The 17,719-nt window shown below is 39.7% G+C and overlaps 1 protein-coding gene across 6 annotated transcripts in view; it reads right to left on the bottom strand.

Moving 5' to 3' along the window:
• The window catches only part of mybpc1 (myosin binding protein C1), a 29,651-nt gene that overhangs the window by 10,182 nt on the left and 1,750 nt on the right, over window positions 1-17,719 (bottom strand). For 2 of the 6 annotated variants that reach the window (XM_051392818.1, XM_051392821.1), the window contains exons 2-16: window positions 14,790-14,816; window positions 13,148-13,219; window positions 11,506-11,721; window positions 10,281-10,328; window positions 8,783-8,824; window positions 8,309-8,350; window positions 7,420-7,530; window positions 6,852-7,000; window positions 6,638-6,755; window positions 6,502-6,553; window positions 5,755-5,811; window positions 2,633-2,799; window positions 2,342-2,474; window positions 480-488; window positions 66-190 (exon numbers count right to left, since the gene is read on the bottom strand). In XM_051392818.1, the coding sequence (XP_051248778.1) occupies window positions 66-190; window positions 480-488; window positions 2,342-2,474; window positions 2,633-2,799; window positions 5,755-5,811; window positions 6,502-6,553; window positions 6,638-6,755; window positions 6,852-7,000; window positions 7,420-7,530; window positions 8,309-8,350; window positions 8,783-8,824; window positions 10,281-10,328; window positions 11,506-11,721; window positions 13,148-13,219; window positions 14,790-14,816 (1,368 nt within the window). The remainder of the gene's footprint in view (window positions 1-65; window positions 191-479; window positions 489-2,341; window positions 2,475-2,632; window positions 2,800-5,754; window positions 5,812-6,501; window positions 6,554-6,637; window positions 6,756-6,851; window positions 7,001-7,419; window positions 7,531-8,308; window positions 8,351-8,782; window positions 8,825-10,280; window positions 10,329-11,505; window positions 11,722-13,147; window positions 13,220-14,789; window positions 14,817-17,719) is intronic. The other 4 variants (XM_051392822.1, XM_051392819.1, XM_051392820.1 and 1 more) reach the window with 4 other exon arrangements.

Below are 17,719 nucleotides of genomic sequence, written 5' to 3' on the forward strand. Positions count from 1 at the left end.
AATAATAAATCTGCAGCATGTCTGGTCATATACATAAAATAAAGATGAGCAGTTAATGGAGATACCTTTAACAAACAGCTCTGTGGAGCACTTCTCATCTCCCGCAGCTACAGAATAAGCTGCGTCATCGTTAATGGAGCAGTTGTTGATGACCATAATCCTTTGTGTGCCCTTATGCTCAAAAATATACCTAAACAGGAAGTCCATTAGTCACATCACTCTGTCAACTACACTACGTACATGTTGATATACAATAGTCCCAAGATAGGGATGGGAAAAAAGCAAAAGAAAGACTTGTCCAAAAAAATGGTTGATCTCAGAAACCAAAAATAATTCTTCAAATCAAAAGGATTCTGATTATGATCAACATGCATCAAGTGCACTTCACAAATCTAAGGGTCAGGCTAGAGAGGGCGGGGTGGGATCACACAAAAACTCTGACATAGAGAAGGGAGAATCGACTGGACAGATGGACTTACTTCCTTTGACTTAAGGTCACCAGTGGAGCCAGAATAGGGCCGGAGAACAGGGTGTGTACAGGAAGTGATTATGGCAGACAGGAAAGAGCACCATGATATGACAGACAGATAGACAGACAGACAGACAAAGACAGAGAGACATCATGCCTGGAGGGGTATATGTAGTCGTCAATAGTGTCAAAAGAGAGAAAAAGTGTTTTATTGTGAAGTCTTCGGACCAGGGAGCCCTGGAGAAAATGCCACAGGAGACCAAAACCAGAAAACAGCAATAACCTCCCAGATGGCTTTAACTTTGCATGGCTTTGAACAGAAGTTTTATGGTTAGGCATACAATTTATCTAGTTTACAAGTCTGTAATCTCTTTTAATTCAATATATAGTCTGCAAAAATATTGATAATGCTATGTAAGAGATACCCTATTGATAGCCTTAACATGCAGAGTGATGCTACCCTATTATAAGATATACATATATATGAAGTGGAGGAGCTTAAAGCTTTATTAGGTGATTTTTGAACCACTTGTAGAAAGTAACAACACTAACCTATTAGCAACTTTTAGGTTTACATGACAAACTATCTGGAGTCATGTTTCTGGCCACTTGATGAATGTAAGTCCAACTTCTCTGTAGCTCTATTTTGCTCTCCACCAACTATTGTGTAAAATAGCTGGACCTTTAGCTGCTAAATGCTCCACTGTGTTCACTGGTAACTTTGTCTATTTGTGTTTGGTGCTGAGAAGATAGAGACAGTAGGTGACGGTAGAGATTTTTTGAGAAAACTAATCTGATGAGAGCGGTGAGACTGAATCATAACAGTAAACTTTCGAAGCTATAAAACCAAAACAACAAGCTTAAAAATGCTAAAATGCTCTGTAGAGTTGGATGATAGTTCTTTGTGGGTTCGTCACTCTAAGTGACATCTTTCACACAGTTAATTCATTGTCAAGATATAAGTATTAGTTTGTAGCAGCTTTAAAGTTTTAGCTTTTTAAAAAACATATTCCTTTTTTACAGGGATATATAACATTATTTTCACATATTCCTGTCTAGTATACTGTACACCAAAGTCTTACAAAATACCTGCAATACACATAAAACAAAAATAAATAATAATGATAATAATAGGATTGTTGTTGGTAAGATTAGAGTGGTAATCACTTGTTATTACATTATCTTCATTAACATTTACTACGTGGTTTAGCATATTAAATTTTTTCCAAAGCCAGCCTTGGTTAAAGACCTGTGAAGGAGGTACCACCTTTTTCCTGTACAGAGGAGGACATACATAGTTAATGGCAATTAAAGACAACAATTGACATCATACACCACATTTACACCCAAATGTAGCTCTGGGGCCTTTTCATATAGCCTTGTGAATTCATAATGTTCCTAACGTGTGTGTGTGTGAGAATGTGTTGAAACTGATCAGAGCCACATTAGAGTTGAGAGAACGTTATTTGTTCACTAGCAATGGTTCACAGTGGAGTGGGCTGCACATGAGGAGGACTGCAGTGTAAAACTGTGAAGGTGAGGTAAGGTTACACTAGAAATACTGTCTTAATAAGCCACTTATAGGTTTTAATATATTTCTGTGGGGGTATTTGTTAAAAAGTTGCAAATTTTTTTAAGCTCAAGTAAAAGTGAAAAGTGGACAAAGACTGAGTGATCCTGTGTGGTGTAAATCATGTGAACCATTGTGCTTTTGAGTGGTGACAAAATGAAAACACATAATACCAGCAAACTGGTAAAGAAGGGCGATGGCCCAAATGAAACACATTTTCTTTTTTAAAGATGTGTTTCATTTGGGGAGTGTTGACGGGGAGACGATGCAGAAGATAGAGTGAAGAAAATGTGGTTACATACTTAGGGGTGGGTCTGATTTCCTGTCCGTTCTTGTACCACTTCAGCTCTACTGTGGGGTCGGCAAGATCCACCACCAAGCGGATCTTTCCTCCTTTATCCACCTGATAAGCTGGCTCCAGTTTCTTTGCAAAAGCTTAGAAAAGATAAGTCCCAAACAAGATCATTAAAGGTCTGTATTCTAAGATCAACACCGAGATTGAGATTCCCTTTTGACCAGACATAAAGACTAGTATTGCTACAATGCAGATTTACCTAAAGAGCACATCCATAATTTGGTAAAACCCTGATTACCTTCGCTTTTCTTCTCCTCTTTTGGCATCTTCTTCATCCTCCGCAGCAGACCCCTCAGATCTGTGATGCCGTACGTAAAGGCAATCTTCTCGTACTGATCTGGTCGGGCATTCTTCAGGATCTCCCACACATCGACCTCTGGGGTCTCATCCTGCTGTTTTGGCTCCCTAGTGGTGCCGGACACGAGGGAACGATATGAGGGTAGTAGTCATAGGCTGGTGTTTGCAACGTGTCCTAAGGAACTACTCATTAAGGGGACTTTTTGAGGCATTGGTGAGGTTAGGACATCACCTTTAAGCTTTACAACACAGTTTATTTTACTTGGTTAATGTTTTCCTTAATTCCTCCCCTTTTTCCTGCCAGAGTGTTCCTCAGGACATGTCACACAAAGGGATGGGCATGGTGTGCTGTCTATGTCTGTGCTGACATCAGCTGGAGTCAAACATATTAACTGTAACTGAGCAGAAGCAATATTAACACAAAACACAGAGATGTAATTTGCTCTGAAGTTGTGGAGGGTTAATCATGTCTGCATGTTATTTTTCATGTGTCAACCCACCAGGATTTAAACGGAAGTGGTCGAGATAGAAGCATGGTGCAAAAATAAGGAAGACTTAAAATTAGAGCACAGTTCCTTGACAGCTCGCCTAAAATTATCCTTTCTTTATATAAAAAAAGGCAGGAAGTTATCTACAGTATTAAAAGATACAGAAGAAATCTACAGGGATCACTGAAGACCAATACACTAAACCCACAGCTCCCAACCAGCTTTTGACTCTTCATCGCATGTCACATGTTTGTAAGTGAACAGTTCAGCCAAAGAGAAATCTTCTCTTCAAAGATTTAGAGGTCGGAAGAGGTAAAGATAAATAAATATTGGAATTCATCCTCAAGCCCAGGTGAGGAACCACTGCTCTAAACTGTGCAACCTCAGAGTCATCAGGACATCACCTATCATTGTGACTTCTAACTCAAAGCAGATTAATGCTTCTGTTGTAAAAATATACATTTACATTGGCTTCTCAGGTCCTGTGACTGTCTTGTTTTTTTTAAGTTATTGTAAGTTCTTCTTCCATAAGTATAAATATGACCACTGCTTTTGACCATTTAACTTTTATCCCCTGGGGACTAGCTACTGTCAGGGCTGTCATGTGATTTCCTGGGGGAGGAAACCAGAGTACCTAAAGGGACAAAAACTGCCAAAATGTGAGATTTTTTAAGATCTTTCTACAGCTAAGTCTTAGATTTATAATATTGTAACATTAAGGGTTTCCATTGAAACCATAATGGTTGTAAAATGGCTTTTTAAAGCTCTCTATCATGCATTGAGGGATAAAAGAGAAAAATTAAATGGGCGCTTTGGACACTAAAATAAGCGTGGGAGATGAAACAAGCTTTTTATCAGTGCTGTGGGATTAAAATGGCAGACACAGATCAAAAAGGAGTTTCTTTTCAAACCCGTGAGAAAATGCTATGTCATTAAACACATTGCAATGCTAAATGCTTTGTGTAAAAAAGATGTTGAAATGCAGCATGCATGGATTTAGGGGAAACCTGCAAGAGAGATTTGTAATGAGATTTTAATGTCTTTTATATTGCTCTTCTGAACTGGCCCATCCCTTTGTTTGTTGTTGGTTTGAGTGATCACTTCAGAGATGCTCCGACACTGTTAGCTGATGAGAGTGTCTCTAGGAGATGTTAGGTTTGTGAGATCCAAAGTTAATAAACACGTCGCCCTCGACATGAGTGTATACATTAGTTTATATAAAGAACATTCAATCAGCCATTCATAGACATTTTCCCAAATGTCCAAAAGGTTGGAGGTGAATAGCATAAAACATTATTCCATTCTACGTTTGTATTTCTCATCTGTTTATTTTCAGGCAATTATGAAGAAAGCTGAAATAAACATGGTGGTATTTGCCTTATATTTCTAAATTGAAATAAAATGACAATGTAGCGATAACACTATTTTACAGCATCATTTCTCCATGGCTCACTAGCACATCATTAATGATCCAAAACGGTGCTCTCTGCCTCATAGAGGTGACGTTGGTCTTCATGGCTTTATGAAGAGCTGTCACCTGATTGTTTATGACGCATGGCCCATTTCCATCATTAATGACTGCTGGCAGAGCGGTTAGGAATGCTGCCTTCAAATGAAGTGTTACCGTACTACAGTAGGCCAACACTCTTGCTCGTCCAATTCCTAGAGCTACATGTCATGCTGGGGACTCTACAGGATTACAGTACTCACCCGCAGTAAGGTCTAATCGTTTTAAAACCTATTGGTTTTTCTCTACTAACCTTTGATTTCTGAATATGTAGGAGGAAAGAAGAGACAAGCCCACAATAAATGTGAAATTTGGCTGGTGAACAGTGTCACTGCCTAGGACTATTTGTACTCACACTTAAACGCTGCACTGTATCATCTGCAATATGCATTATGGTGTTTATTTTGAGCTACCACAGCAGCTTTGGTATAGCACAGAGGTTTTCAAACTGTGAGGCACTGTGAGGTGAAAGGGGGTGCGCGAAGGGAGAGACATGAGGCAATTAAGGTACTTGAAAACACTTTCCGCAATTTGCGTCAAAATCGGTACTCAAATCTGACTACACAGACATGATACACATTTTTAGACTTTATAGTATATAGTTTATCATTATCTACAATGTGAAAATTAAATCCACTTTTAAAGAAATCATAGAAAAAGGTTGCTCCTTATCACTTCAGAACTGAAAATCATGTTCTTCAATATCAAAGCAATTCAGTGATAGTTGTCTGTACATCTATGGATATATTGCAAAAAGGAACTTCTGATAACTGATTCAGCATGAATATTAACTGTTTTCGTCAGTATTTTTTGTCAGTAAATGAGGGTGTTGGGGGTGCAGTTGTCTCAATTTAGTCTTAAGAGGGGCCCACAGTATTAGACTTTGAAAACCCCTGGTATAGCATAACATATCATCTGTAGATATGTACTTGCCACTCATACAGTAGCCTAATACAAATAAAATTTACAAAAGATTTAAAAGAAAGAGAAAAAGAAGCACATCCAAGAAAAGGGCCTAAAAATACTAAAAAAGACAAAATCCACTCAGGGTGGGGGTTTGATTCTCACCTATGTTTAAGGAGACCACTAAAGTCAAGCTCCCCTGCATCGTCTTGTCCTTCACTGCTGTTGTTAACAAGAAGAGATTAATAAAGATTTAATCAGAGTTGAAACAGTTACAGGCACTAAAGAAAACAATGCTGAAAGAGGAACACAAAGCAAAGGCTCTCACGCCAATCGATCCATTAGCTCTAAGCTAACACACGATTGGTGCTTACGCAAAAAAACCTTTTTTATGTCTTTTCCAGATAAAAGATTGAAACAAGGTGTTTTGTGTAAGACATTTTTAAGAGCGGTCCCAGGCAATATTGCCACAGTGTTTCTGCAATGTTGATGCAACATTGCTGAGCAGCAACATTAAGAAACTGGGATGCTTTGCATTGCTTTCCAGTCACATTGTTGGGAGGGAGATTTAAAATGCAAGAGTTGGCCTTTCACATTGAGTCGGCTGGTTGATTTGTAATTACCTTTGAGAAAGGTTAATGACATTATTACAACCATCTTGTCACACTTTTATGTTGTACAATTACTTGATGGTGAAATGTTCATCCCATTTGTTGTTTTCTTCACTTTTTGGGAACATTTATTAGTATTAATAATCGGTCAGAAATCCTATTTTCTGAAGAAAACTTCTTTCTTTGTTCAGTTGAAGCGAAGAAAAATAAATACTGTACTGTAGCATACTGAATTCATGTTGCTGTTGACTCCTTCACAATATCAACATGTCTTGTAGTTGCTTCACACTTCTTTCATTACCTTCTTTTGAAAGCTGATCGGATATCAATACTCTGTGAGCCCTGTCCAGCTTCTGTAAGACAGTAACAGAACATGGTAGTCTAAATCTTGTGGACATATGAAGAGTAATATAATGCACTTTGATGCTTTAACAAACCTTTAACTTCCAAGTCAAAGGAACAGCTGTCAAACTTGTCCTTGTAGCTGACTTCGCACCTGTAGTTTCCAGCATAGTTATCTTTGGCCTTGATGATGTGCATTTCAAATGTGTGGATCTGCCAGGGAGTCATATATAAGAATTGGTATGGTATTGATATGTAAGAATTGGTGGTTCATGTACGGGCTGAGATAGGAGTTTTGCTCTACATTACCTTTGTGAAACGATCAAAAGTCTCTTTCAGCTGTAAGTGTTTTCCTGTCTTGCTGGCCAGATCCATCCATTTTCCTTTAAACCACTTGATAGTGGGTTTGCGGAGGAGATCTTTGGCCTCCACCTTGGCAACAAAGGTGATGTCTCCACCTTTAGACACAGAAAACACATAATGATCACAGAGAAAGAGTGTCCAACAGTCCAAATATCTGATCAATGAATCATTAATGTCATACTGAGGCCTGATTTAATAAAACATTATTTTATAGAATCACTGTGCTCTCAAATTGGCTCTTTGTTGTGACATTACTTTAGATGCTAAGTCTATTGTCACTTTTGACATTTTTATTAAAGAAATAGTTCAACATTTTGTCAATGTGTTCAATGTGGACAGAGCCAGGCTAACTGTTTCCCCCTGTTTCCAGTCTTTATGCTAAGCTAAGCTAAACAGCTGCTGGCTCCAGCCTCATATTTACCACAGAGATGTGGTGTTGTTCTTCTTATCTCTTGGTTTATATCTATAAGTTCCTATGTTTTACTAGCTTCAACTCTGTTGTGCTGTCACTCACCCACAGTGACCGTGGCACTTTGGGGACTCTCTATCAGCAGGGTGGACAGTGGTGGGGTGTCAATGGGCTTGTCCAGTTCCTCTGGACCCTGGCCTTCTCCCAGAGACCACACTGGTCGGTTAGAAAAGCACATACATGACACAGTGCTCTCCAATGTCAGTGTGCAAGGAAAAAATACAACAATACAGTTGAGGAATTCATACACCCACCTTTCACTTTTGATCTGAAAGTTTTAGTCTAAACCACGGGAGATTTATACAGACAGACAGACAGACAGACAGACAGACAGACACATTTTCTCACTTTCAGTCGTCACACCTCATACAGCAGCAGAATTTAAGCTCTTTGCGACATGGAAAGCACGAAACAGACAATGTGAAACACAAAAAGGGCATCTTATTTCCATGTGACTCATTTAAGGGACACTTTCTGCAAAATATAACGGATTATGACAACTGATTGTGTTTACAATTTCCTGATGCTCCAGTCGTCTTTGCAGTGGGAGGTCTGAATGTGGAAGAATCTGTTACCATATAGTTGTTATCCAGGTAGAGTTGAACGTAGCCTTGCTCTGTATTCTTTTTATACAAGTACACAAATTCTCTATCAAATGCTGCCTGCAAATGAAAAAGATTATATTTTTCCAAAAAGCCCCAACATCTAGAGGAGACAAGAGGAGTTTAGACTATGACATGTCAGGAAAATACACCATAGCCTTGTGACAAGTAAACCTGGATTATACTAAGCTGCTAACACAGCTCCATTTGACTGGCAATAATGGAAAACAGGAAACTGGTTGGGCCACATTCTGATTTTCGGTCGAAATTGTGTGGGAAAAAATGAACAAAATGATCATCAGAGTGTTTTTTTTTTACTACCACTTTATTACCTGAGTCTTTTCTCCCCATGGCTGGCACAGGGACGCTATCATCTAAATAAAGACAGAGAGAAATTTACAGCATATTGTAAGAAATAGTACTGTAAAGTCCACTGAAGCAAGCACACACACACATAAAAAGTCAAACCAACAAGCGATTACAGATTTGCAAGCACTGACCAAAGGGATTCTGAATCAAAGGCCTGATTAAAAAAATAAAAAATCTATGCCACACTCTTTGTTTTGCTTTCCAGATAGATTAGGGAACACATAAATGGCAATTTATGTGCACAGAAAACATAAATACAGTAAAATGTAAAGGGGAAAAAATGGTAATGTGTTAGCAAGGACATTTTAAGGACAAATATCTACAAATAAACATGTCTCCAACATGTTTTCTACATTCAGACAGTGGGTAGTTCTGATCTAGAGCAGGCTGCTGGTTTGGTAATAAAATGGTGGTAGGATTTAACAGAGGGATCTTACTAGGCAGGTCAATTGAGAGTTTCTTGACTGAATTGGCATCCTCTGTGAAAAAAGCACAGTTATCATTGAAATTAATCAGGATAAACTTAACTACGTTGGATGGTTTGATGAATATTGTGTCTCCATCAGCGTGGGATTTGACTAGCTGCTGGATGTTTCCCATTAAAAACGTAAGAAGCAGCTGTGTCCTGTGGAGGTTGACCCAGTGTAGCCTACCTGTATATTTGTCAAACCAAACACTCATCCTTGAAGCCTTTTCTCTTGTTATAAAGAAATTGTTTTACAAGACAAAAAAGCTTCTAGGATGAGGACTTGCTAGTTTTGGTTTGGCAAATGTACGTCCGGTTAACTTCCCCACCACACAGCGGCTTTATTACGTCCCAAATGAATAAATAAATTAATATAACAAAGATAGGCTAATTAGAATACTCTGACATTTTGGTAACTTAGGCTATTTGTTGCCTTACCAAAAATGTTGATTTAGAGAACTCTTATTAAAGTCTTATTTACAGATAACTGTGTGTATCTAGTGTGTAGAAATAGAAAATAAGATATTGGTGGTGTAATAAGTAGTTACCTCACACACTGGAGATATTGTTTTAATCAACAAGTAGGGCCAGTAGACGTCCTTATGGTGAAATAGCACTTAAATCTAAAAGCATAGTATATAATAAATCTGAAATGTTGATATTAAGACAGCAAATAGGTGAATTTCCCAAATGTCTGAGTATTTTACAAAAGCAAAATAAAGAAATAAAGAAAGTGTATCAACATTAAAGGGAATTACAATGCCCAGAAAAAAGTTAGCTATTTCTTAGCATGATCTGTTCTCTGACAATAGCGAGATAGACAATATATCAATACACTATATAATTAATTACAATGAAGGTTGGAGCATGCCCCAAAGTTAACTGCATGAGGGGACTCATACAACTGTCCTCAGTAAAGTCCCATTTAGTAGATATGACAAGATACAACATATTGAACAGTAATGTGCATGTGTATTAATATGCATAATAAGCAGCCATGCATTTATTCTGTATACAATATATACATGTGGAATACCAATTTCACATCCATACCTTTATTTGAGATGAGTAAATAAAGGTTGATGTGCTTGTAGGAATTTTGCATGTAAAAAATCACACATTAACTTCCTCATGTATGTCCGTGCACAGACATACATCATCAGATTTAACGTGAAAATGTATACGAAAACATATATATATACCGTTTCAGCTGTGGAGGGGGTTTGTACCAATGCATAAAGGCTAAAACACTTGAATCCTTGAAGATGAAATGCACATTATACAGCAAAAAAAAAAAAAAAGTTGCAAACATTTTATTATTTTATTACAACATATCGGTCCCTTAATCGTAGCCCCTAATGAGGTGATTTGAGCCCGACTTAAGACGAGTGCTCCACTTGCAACTGTCCTCAAAGGGCGAGGCGAAGAGGAATAAAGTAGGAAGTAGGAATGGTTTTATGGGTACCAACCTGCTTGGGGTGTTGGGGATGGGGTAGTGGCTGCAGCATCATCATCATCTGCAATAAAGGTGTCAATGACAAATAGACCCACCTATCAAAAAGCTCCAAGTCCATCACTGGCAGGCCAACAAGACACAAGACTGGCAGGCCAACAAGGCCATCGATCACATGCGAGACAAGACTTGAATGGTTGGAAAAACATGCAGCCCTTGGACAGGAGGACCAAAATCTCAACCGGTGATTTGGCTTGTACCCTGTAAGACCCTAATTGCTGTATGTTTGAGAGATAAAACAGTGTGGGATTATGAAAGGGATCATTGCTGCAAGCTTCTCAAACTGCCAAAAAAAAAAGCACAAGCTCTTTAGCGACGCAGCACGCATACACACACAGGTGTATCATAGAAAAATTAACCTTTAAGCAGCAGCTGCAACTCTATATTTGCACAAAATGCTCATGACAAAGCCAACAAAAGCTTGAAATCCTACGTAAGCTGTATCTTCTCTCTGATTCTACAGAGTGAAGATCAATTTATTCCAACTCAACTGAAGATACTACAGAAATGAACTGATACAAGCAATCCAGCATGCCGCCTTGTCAGATCTATAATTTACTGTATGTGGGTTTGTTTGTATCTGTTGCCTTGTTGTTCTGCCTACACATTCATGTTTCTTGATTACAGGATAAAGAATTGAGTTTGATGACTCACCTTGCACACGAATTGCATCACCTTCAGTTTGCCATTTCAGGATTTAATCGGTAATTCATGTATTAGTCCTTATTAATCAGTCTACATTAGTTCTTATTCCTTTTTAATACTGAAAACTCAAGACACTGCACCAAGTATTACAGCGCCACTGCACCATAAAGTGGCACCAGGTGCAAGTATAAAATTGTATTTCTTTGGAGTTTGCATGCAATTAAAGGCATGTAGGCATTAGGCCACTGTTTTAAAAGCAAATGAGAAATCAATGCATGGCTCCAATCAGTAAGAGTGAAGTCCATAGCATTCTTAGTAGCAAAAAAAAAAAAGGTAATCTGTTAGCTTTCAACTTAGAGTAAATCTAGATTTTAGATTTTAAATTAAAAAAGGCATTTTTGCCATGCTGCTGAGTAGTGTGCAACTGAATTGACTAGTATGGCTTTTAGTAGCATTTTAAGTGGAAGAGCTAGAGGGGTAAACATGCATATTGAGAGAGAAATGGGACTGATTCATGTTTAAGAACGTATACTTACCAGGTGGTGGGGGAGAGCAAGGGCCCTCTTCCTTTACAGCAGAGTTACCGGACTCTGCTTGCTCTTTTATCCCAACCCCACCAGTCTGTGGTTGGTTTGAGCCATTCTCGGGGGGACTCGGCTCCTGAGCCACCACAGCCTGTAATGGCTCAGGCTCTGTGGGCTCTGGTTTCTTCCCATCAGTCTCTACTGGCTCTTTCCCCTCTGCTACCGCCTCTGTACAGCAGACAAAGCGCTAGGCTGGAGCAGCAAGCATCGAGCACAACCACCAGCAGCCTTGCAAGACGATGCTTGCTCAAACAAGGTGGGTATAAATAGCTAATGACCCGTTAGCCACAATCCTAATTGGTGACATCTGAGTAAGGAAGGAAATTTCAAAATAAGAGTCTACAACCACACTAGTGGCTCTGTGAGGCCTAGACACATCGGTTCCTTGAGCTATATGCTAATCCCAGCATGTCAACATGCTCTGCTAACAAGCTGATGTTTAGCAGGTATAATGTTGACCATGTTCACCATCTTAACCCTCAGTTTAGTATGCTAGTGTTTGCTCATTTGCTCCAATGTACTATGTCATATGACTGCTGATGCTGATGGGGATGTCTAGATTTAATGGCATTGGTCTTAAATAAAAGTATTGCACACATTTAGACCTGTTGGTGGCGCTAGACTAAAAATGTAGGGGATCAGCCAAAGTTATTGCAATTGCTCTTTTTGTGTACATTTCTGTACACAATTTCATGGCAATCCATTCAATAGCTGTCTAGCAGGACAAACCACAAATGTTCTCACTGTGGCGTTTGAGAGAAATTCAGTGAATCACCACAATCAATAAGATTCCTCCTCTTGACACCATGAACGTCTGTATAATATCTTGTGGAAATCCATCCAATAGCTGTGAGATATTTCAGTCTGGACCTAAGTAGTGGACCAACGGCCTAACATACCGACATTGCCTTCCATAGAGCCATACAGCTAGTGTGGATAAAAAAACAACCCAAATCAATCATTCAAATTCAACTAAATCAATAAATGATGTCAAAAATATTTCTGTTATCAAAGTAAAAATGTGTCTCATGTTCTGATCAGGTGCACCAATGGATCGTCTATCTGGTCATTGTGTATCTATACTGTAAAGTGATCAGGAGCATGGATTTACTGACTCATTAAGTATGTATGAAATGATCTGATTGCTTGTACCATTGAAATTTAAAGCAGCTGGCCTTTTACTGGAGCCATTAGAGTCAGTAAAACCCAATTTCCCCAATCCCTCTATACCTCCTGTATGATGGCTCAAAATGTCATACAGTTACACAGATATGAAGACAGCCACAGCATGAGTTAGTAGTGACAGCACCATGTCTCAAGGCAAATGCAGGTAGGAGCAGTGCAGGCATGTGAATATGTGCACAGTAAGTGGGGTGGTGGTCTCACAGCTAACCTAATTAACTTTTTGTGTGAACATAAGATGTGTTGAGCGTTCACCTACACAAGAAAAAGTGCAGTTTCAGGCCTCTCACAGTGAATTAAGTGGGGGAAAAAAAACGTGATGGCACACTCCAAACGAACACGTGATGTGAGTGTGATGTGCAGAAGAACGAAACATTCTGGGGCAGGTAAAGGGGACATCAGGGTTACCCACCTGGGGGTGGAGAAACCTCCAGGGAAATCTCAGGTAGGGGCAGGGCACCGTTACTGTCTGGGGCAACACTTTCTGAGCGTGTGACAAATATAGTGGTGGATGGAACAGCTGCTTTTTATAAGCACAAAGCTTCAGCATCTGCAATGCCTCTCTCAGTCTCACACTCAAACATACATACCAAAACAAACACAAAATCTCACACAAAGAGACATAAAAAGACACAAACACATACTCACTCACATATCTACACCAACCCTCCTGCCTGCATGTAGGCATTTACACTTCATCATAATAAATCATATGGTTTCAGACCATCCTCACATTTGATACATCATAGACATACACAGGAAAAACTTATTATCAGACTATTTCCTGTTTGAAAATGTACAAAATGTGTTGTTATTATGTCAAGATTAGGATTCTGCCATTGAGGTTTACAATTGAAATGCACATTAATAAACACACCAAGGTACCAAGGCCGAATCATACTTCCATCAAGGTGCTGTGGTTTTGGTGTAGACAACTGTAGCACCACTGCAACACTTGCTGGAAGTGTCGTGCAGGCAGTGTTTTGCATTTATTATTATACCTCAAGTAATTGTGTTATAATCACTTTGAGATAAGACGTGCTTGCATTGGAAACCGGAGGACTGAAAATGGCTTTACTGGATCATAAAATGCAAGTTACCACTACACTTCTGTCCATGTGTTTTTACACGTTATGACCAGTATTGGGCAATAACACATTATGTAGTAACGTGTTACAGCAACGTAATTACTTTTTTCAGTAGCGTGTTGTGTAAGGATTTACAAAAGTTACTTATCCCAGTAATGCTACTTAACTTTGACATTTTCTAGGGTCGACTTGTTCGCTGTCTTAACTTTCTAAATTGTCCAATCCATTGGAATTGTATGCCTTCAAGCATGTTTTCCTGACAGTTGCGCATTGCAAAACAATGACATCAAACTCTCTGCTGGAAACTTGAAACAAGAAGGAGTCATGGCGGAGAGAAAGAAACGATCCAAAGCAAGGCTTCATTTCGCAAAGAAACTGGAAACAGACTCAGAGATAATAAACCTTTGTAGGCTTACTTTTTTCTACAGAGAAGATCAGGAATCAATAAGGTAATCAAAAAGAAATCAGGCCGATAAGCAGAATCAATAATCAATAAAATCTTATCACTTCCCACTCCTAGTCTTATCAAGAGTTTAAACTAGGGCTATAGTCAGTTTGATCTCTGTGCTGAGAAATTATGTAACAAGTAATGTAACTCATGTTGAGTAAATAACGCTCTCCCATCGACCATGTTGGAGCCTCAAGATGCTGCGGCTCCAAGGTCAAACCCCAGTGCCGGCAAAAAGCCAATTGCATGCCAGCACCTTGCTCACATGGGGCGGCCGGGGCGGCAGCTGAATCAACAGAGAGGGATCAGCTGGCTGGCGAGAGGAATGTCAGAGATGCTGACAGCTTGGTCGTCGCTACAGATCCCTCTGGAGCACAGCAGCACATCCATACTGCCGACTATTGGCCCCACATTTACACTCCTATGCGGCTGTGTTTGCACATTCACGCTGACTGTGATTGTCATGTTACATGTGGAGACGTTGCCCTGTGCCTGTGTACTTGTCACTGTCCACTCACCTTCTGGCTGGCCATTTGGCATCTCATCTAAAGAAAGAAAAACAAAACACATTAAGGTCAAACATGACAACAAGATCTCTTGCAGTATGACTTTAATACAATCAGCATAACATAATCACCCAAAAACGTCTTTCTGTTTGTGCACATTGACCTATTTAATTGATATCCATTCACCACTGAGCCATATCATCTTTGTGTTAGATGACCGGCTCCTCGTGCTTAGACACCATGTCGTCTTAACTGATTATGATGAAGGCCCCATGACACACCATTTGTTTGCCCTCTGCCTCGTCTAGACTTATGAAACTAATGGTGGGAGGGGTAGTGACACAAACATGTTTGGATACGACATTCAAAACCTGTAACGCGACTCAGTGCAGGGCCTCAACAGATCAAAGCATCCATACAACCCTTGGCATGCACTGACAGGGTTAAAATATTAACCTCTTTTGTTATTTGTGGGTTAGTGGAGCACAGAGCCATGAGAGGTTGTCTAGTACGCATGGGAGCTTCAGACTAGTCATGACACACCTGTAGCGGCCTGTTCTTTGATATTTCGTGCTCAGATTAGTTTAAATTATTTCACAAGTACATGAGACTGGTATCTCTATAGTTAAGGGCATAGCTTAAGACTCTATACACCTCCTCAAGAATGTAAATACATGTTGAAAAAAGTACCATGTGGGAAATGCAAGGACTACATGTTGAAAAAAGTACCATGTGGGAAATGCAAGGACTGTGAATTGTCAGCTTGAATTGACTGCTATAAGCTTGCAATGCTGGTGAAGATTGTTGATAATAAAGACAACATTAAGCAAGTTGAATAAAGGCTAACTAATCCCCTCCTTTTGCCATCTACCATTACAGTCTCCTACTCTGTAATGAACTTTCCCAAAGTGTTCCAAAAGCACAATACGACCCGATAATGTTTCTATCAGCGGGTTAAATCCAATTCTAAAACATATAAATCAAAACCTGTGCTGGTTTAGTTTCTGTCTGTTTATTTGTTAGCCTTAATGACCTGAAACTCAGAGCTCAGTTCATGGTGGTCAAAACAAGAGGAGGGTCATAGTGGGCTGGCCTGACTGACTCAGTTGAGTTGGAAAACTAGTCGATATCATTGTGGTTCACGTAAGGACTGCATCCTTTTGTCGTGTTGGCAATGAAAGCATTCAGATTATGTCGTGGCCTGTTGATACAGTTACTGGGCGTAGTGGTAATTAATTCCTCTTGACTTAAGAGCAATTTAGTTTACCAGTATTTCCTGTACTGTAACAATAGCTACATTGGTACACCCGTTAAAGATCGCCTCCAGACATGTATTAATATACAAATAGTCTGCTTGGAACAGTAATGTGTCTATGATATGCTTTTTCTAAAAAAAAAAAAAAGGGTATAATTTCCACATTAAAATCCTAAAAAAGTAATCTACTCCTTCTACATTAAAAATTCCAGAATCTATGAATAAGCAAATGTTGCTCATTTCCTGATGGAAACAATGTCTCCTACTTCACTGTCAAGTCCATCTCAGTGTATGTACACTTGTATAAATTGCATACTGGACCAGGGTTGACTTCCAAACAATTTTGATGTTTCAAATCATGCTCGTAGGCGTAAGTTTGTTGAAGATCTTGAGGCAGATCTCCAAAATACAGAGAGAAATAAATTCCCAAACCCACTAGGCTTTACATTAAGTGTCCCACTTTCTCCCAAAAATGACTGATAATACCAGCCTCTAAAATCATTTTATATAACCCAGCCTGTAATCCGAGCTCTTCCTTTAGCATCTTTAGCTTTAGAGAAACCTTTTTTCCCTTCATAGAGTCTCAGCTTCTCACTGCCAGCTGTTTGCAGCCAGTCTATGAATACTGCAACCCTAATTCCATGTAAGTCCATTGACTATGCACCATTTTTAACAGCCATTTTCTCCCATCGCTTCTTGGCTTCTGATATCCCTCCATTTGTAATGATTCCCTCTGAGCATTCCTTGTCAAAATTAGCCACACTCCCACCTCAGCTCAAAACAATGTGTCGCTGGCCATCGGGCCACAATCCTGCGGGGTCAGATCATGCACCCGAGAGTCGCGGCTCTGTCTCATCACCATTGAGATAATGAGAGTGGAGAAAGGTTTTGTTTTACCTCTGAGGACTCCCAGTGCAGCTGACAGGGTTGCAGGTATTTTCAGCTGTTGCCCCTGCTGGCGTGCAGACAGAAGGGCTCATAGAGGCTCCAACGTGAGCCAAACTGCAAGCAGCTTAATTTTTCCTAATATAGACCTTTATTGCATTATTAAAAATGAGCCTACATTACTGTTTGTCCTTGTTGTAGTTTTTTTATATAACTCCTTGTTTTTAGTAATTCTGGTTAGACAAGGACTTTAACAAGGAACTTTAATGAGACATTTAAGTCTCTGATGAGAGGTGTACTTGGGTGGCAATTAGCTGCAGACATGTATCTTACCACGGGTATGATTTATGAGGTGGTATTCTGTAACACAAAGCAACAGTGTCAGAGAAACAGAGCCCAGTGAGAGTGATGGACCATAGTGACAGTAAATATCATGAGGTGCCGACTTGGGCTTGTCCACGACTGAAACCACAAAGTGAGTGGCAGCGGCGACTGTACTGTAAGGCCTCTGGACACAGGGTCAGAGATTTGATGGCGAGGTGTCTGACCTCTGAGTGATCCATCTTGAACTAAGAGTGGCAGGGAGATGTCTGTTTTGGCGTGTGGCACAGGAAAGGAGGAGGGGTTGGGTGGCTGTGGAAGGAGATGGCAGGGAACAAGGGATGGGGATTAAAAGTGCGCTCATTCTGAACTATTCCAGGGACAAGAATCCCAGTCCCAAGAGATCTGCAGGCGACTCAGTCAGTCCGTCATCTCTGGTTCAGACTTTTTAAAGGCTTGAGAGTGGGGTGTCTACAACAAC

This window comes from Dicentrarchus labrax, unplaced genomic scaffold, assembly GCF_905237075.1.
Source record: "Dicentrarchus labrax unplaced genomic scaffold, dlabrax2021, whole genome shotgun sequence".
Classification (NCBI taxonomy): Eukaryota; Metazoa; Chordata; class Actinopteri; family Moronidae; genus Dicentrarchus; species Dicentrarchus labrax.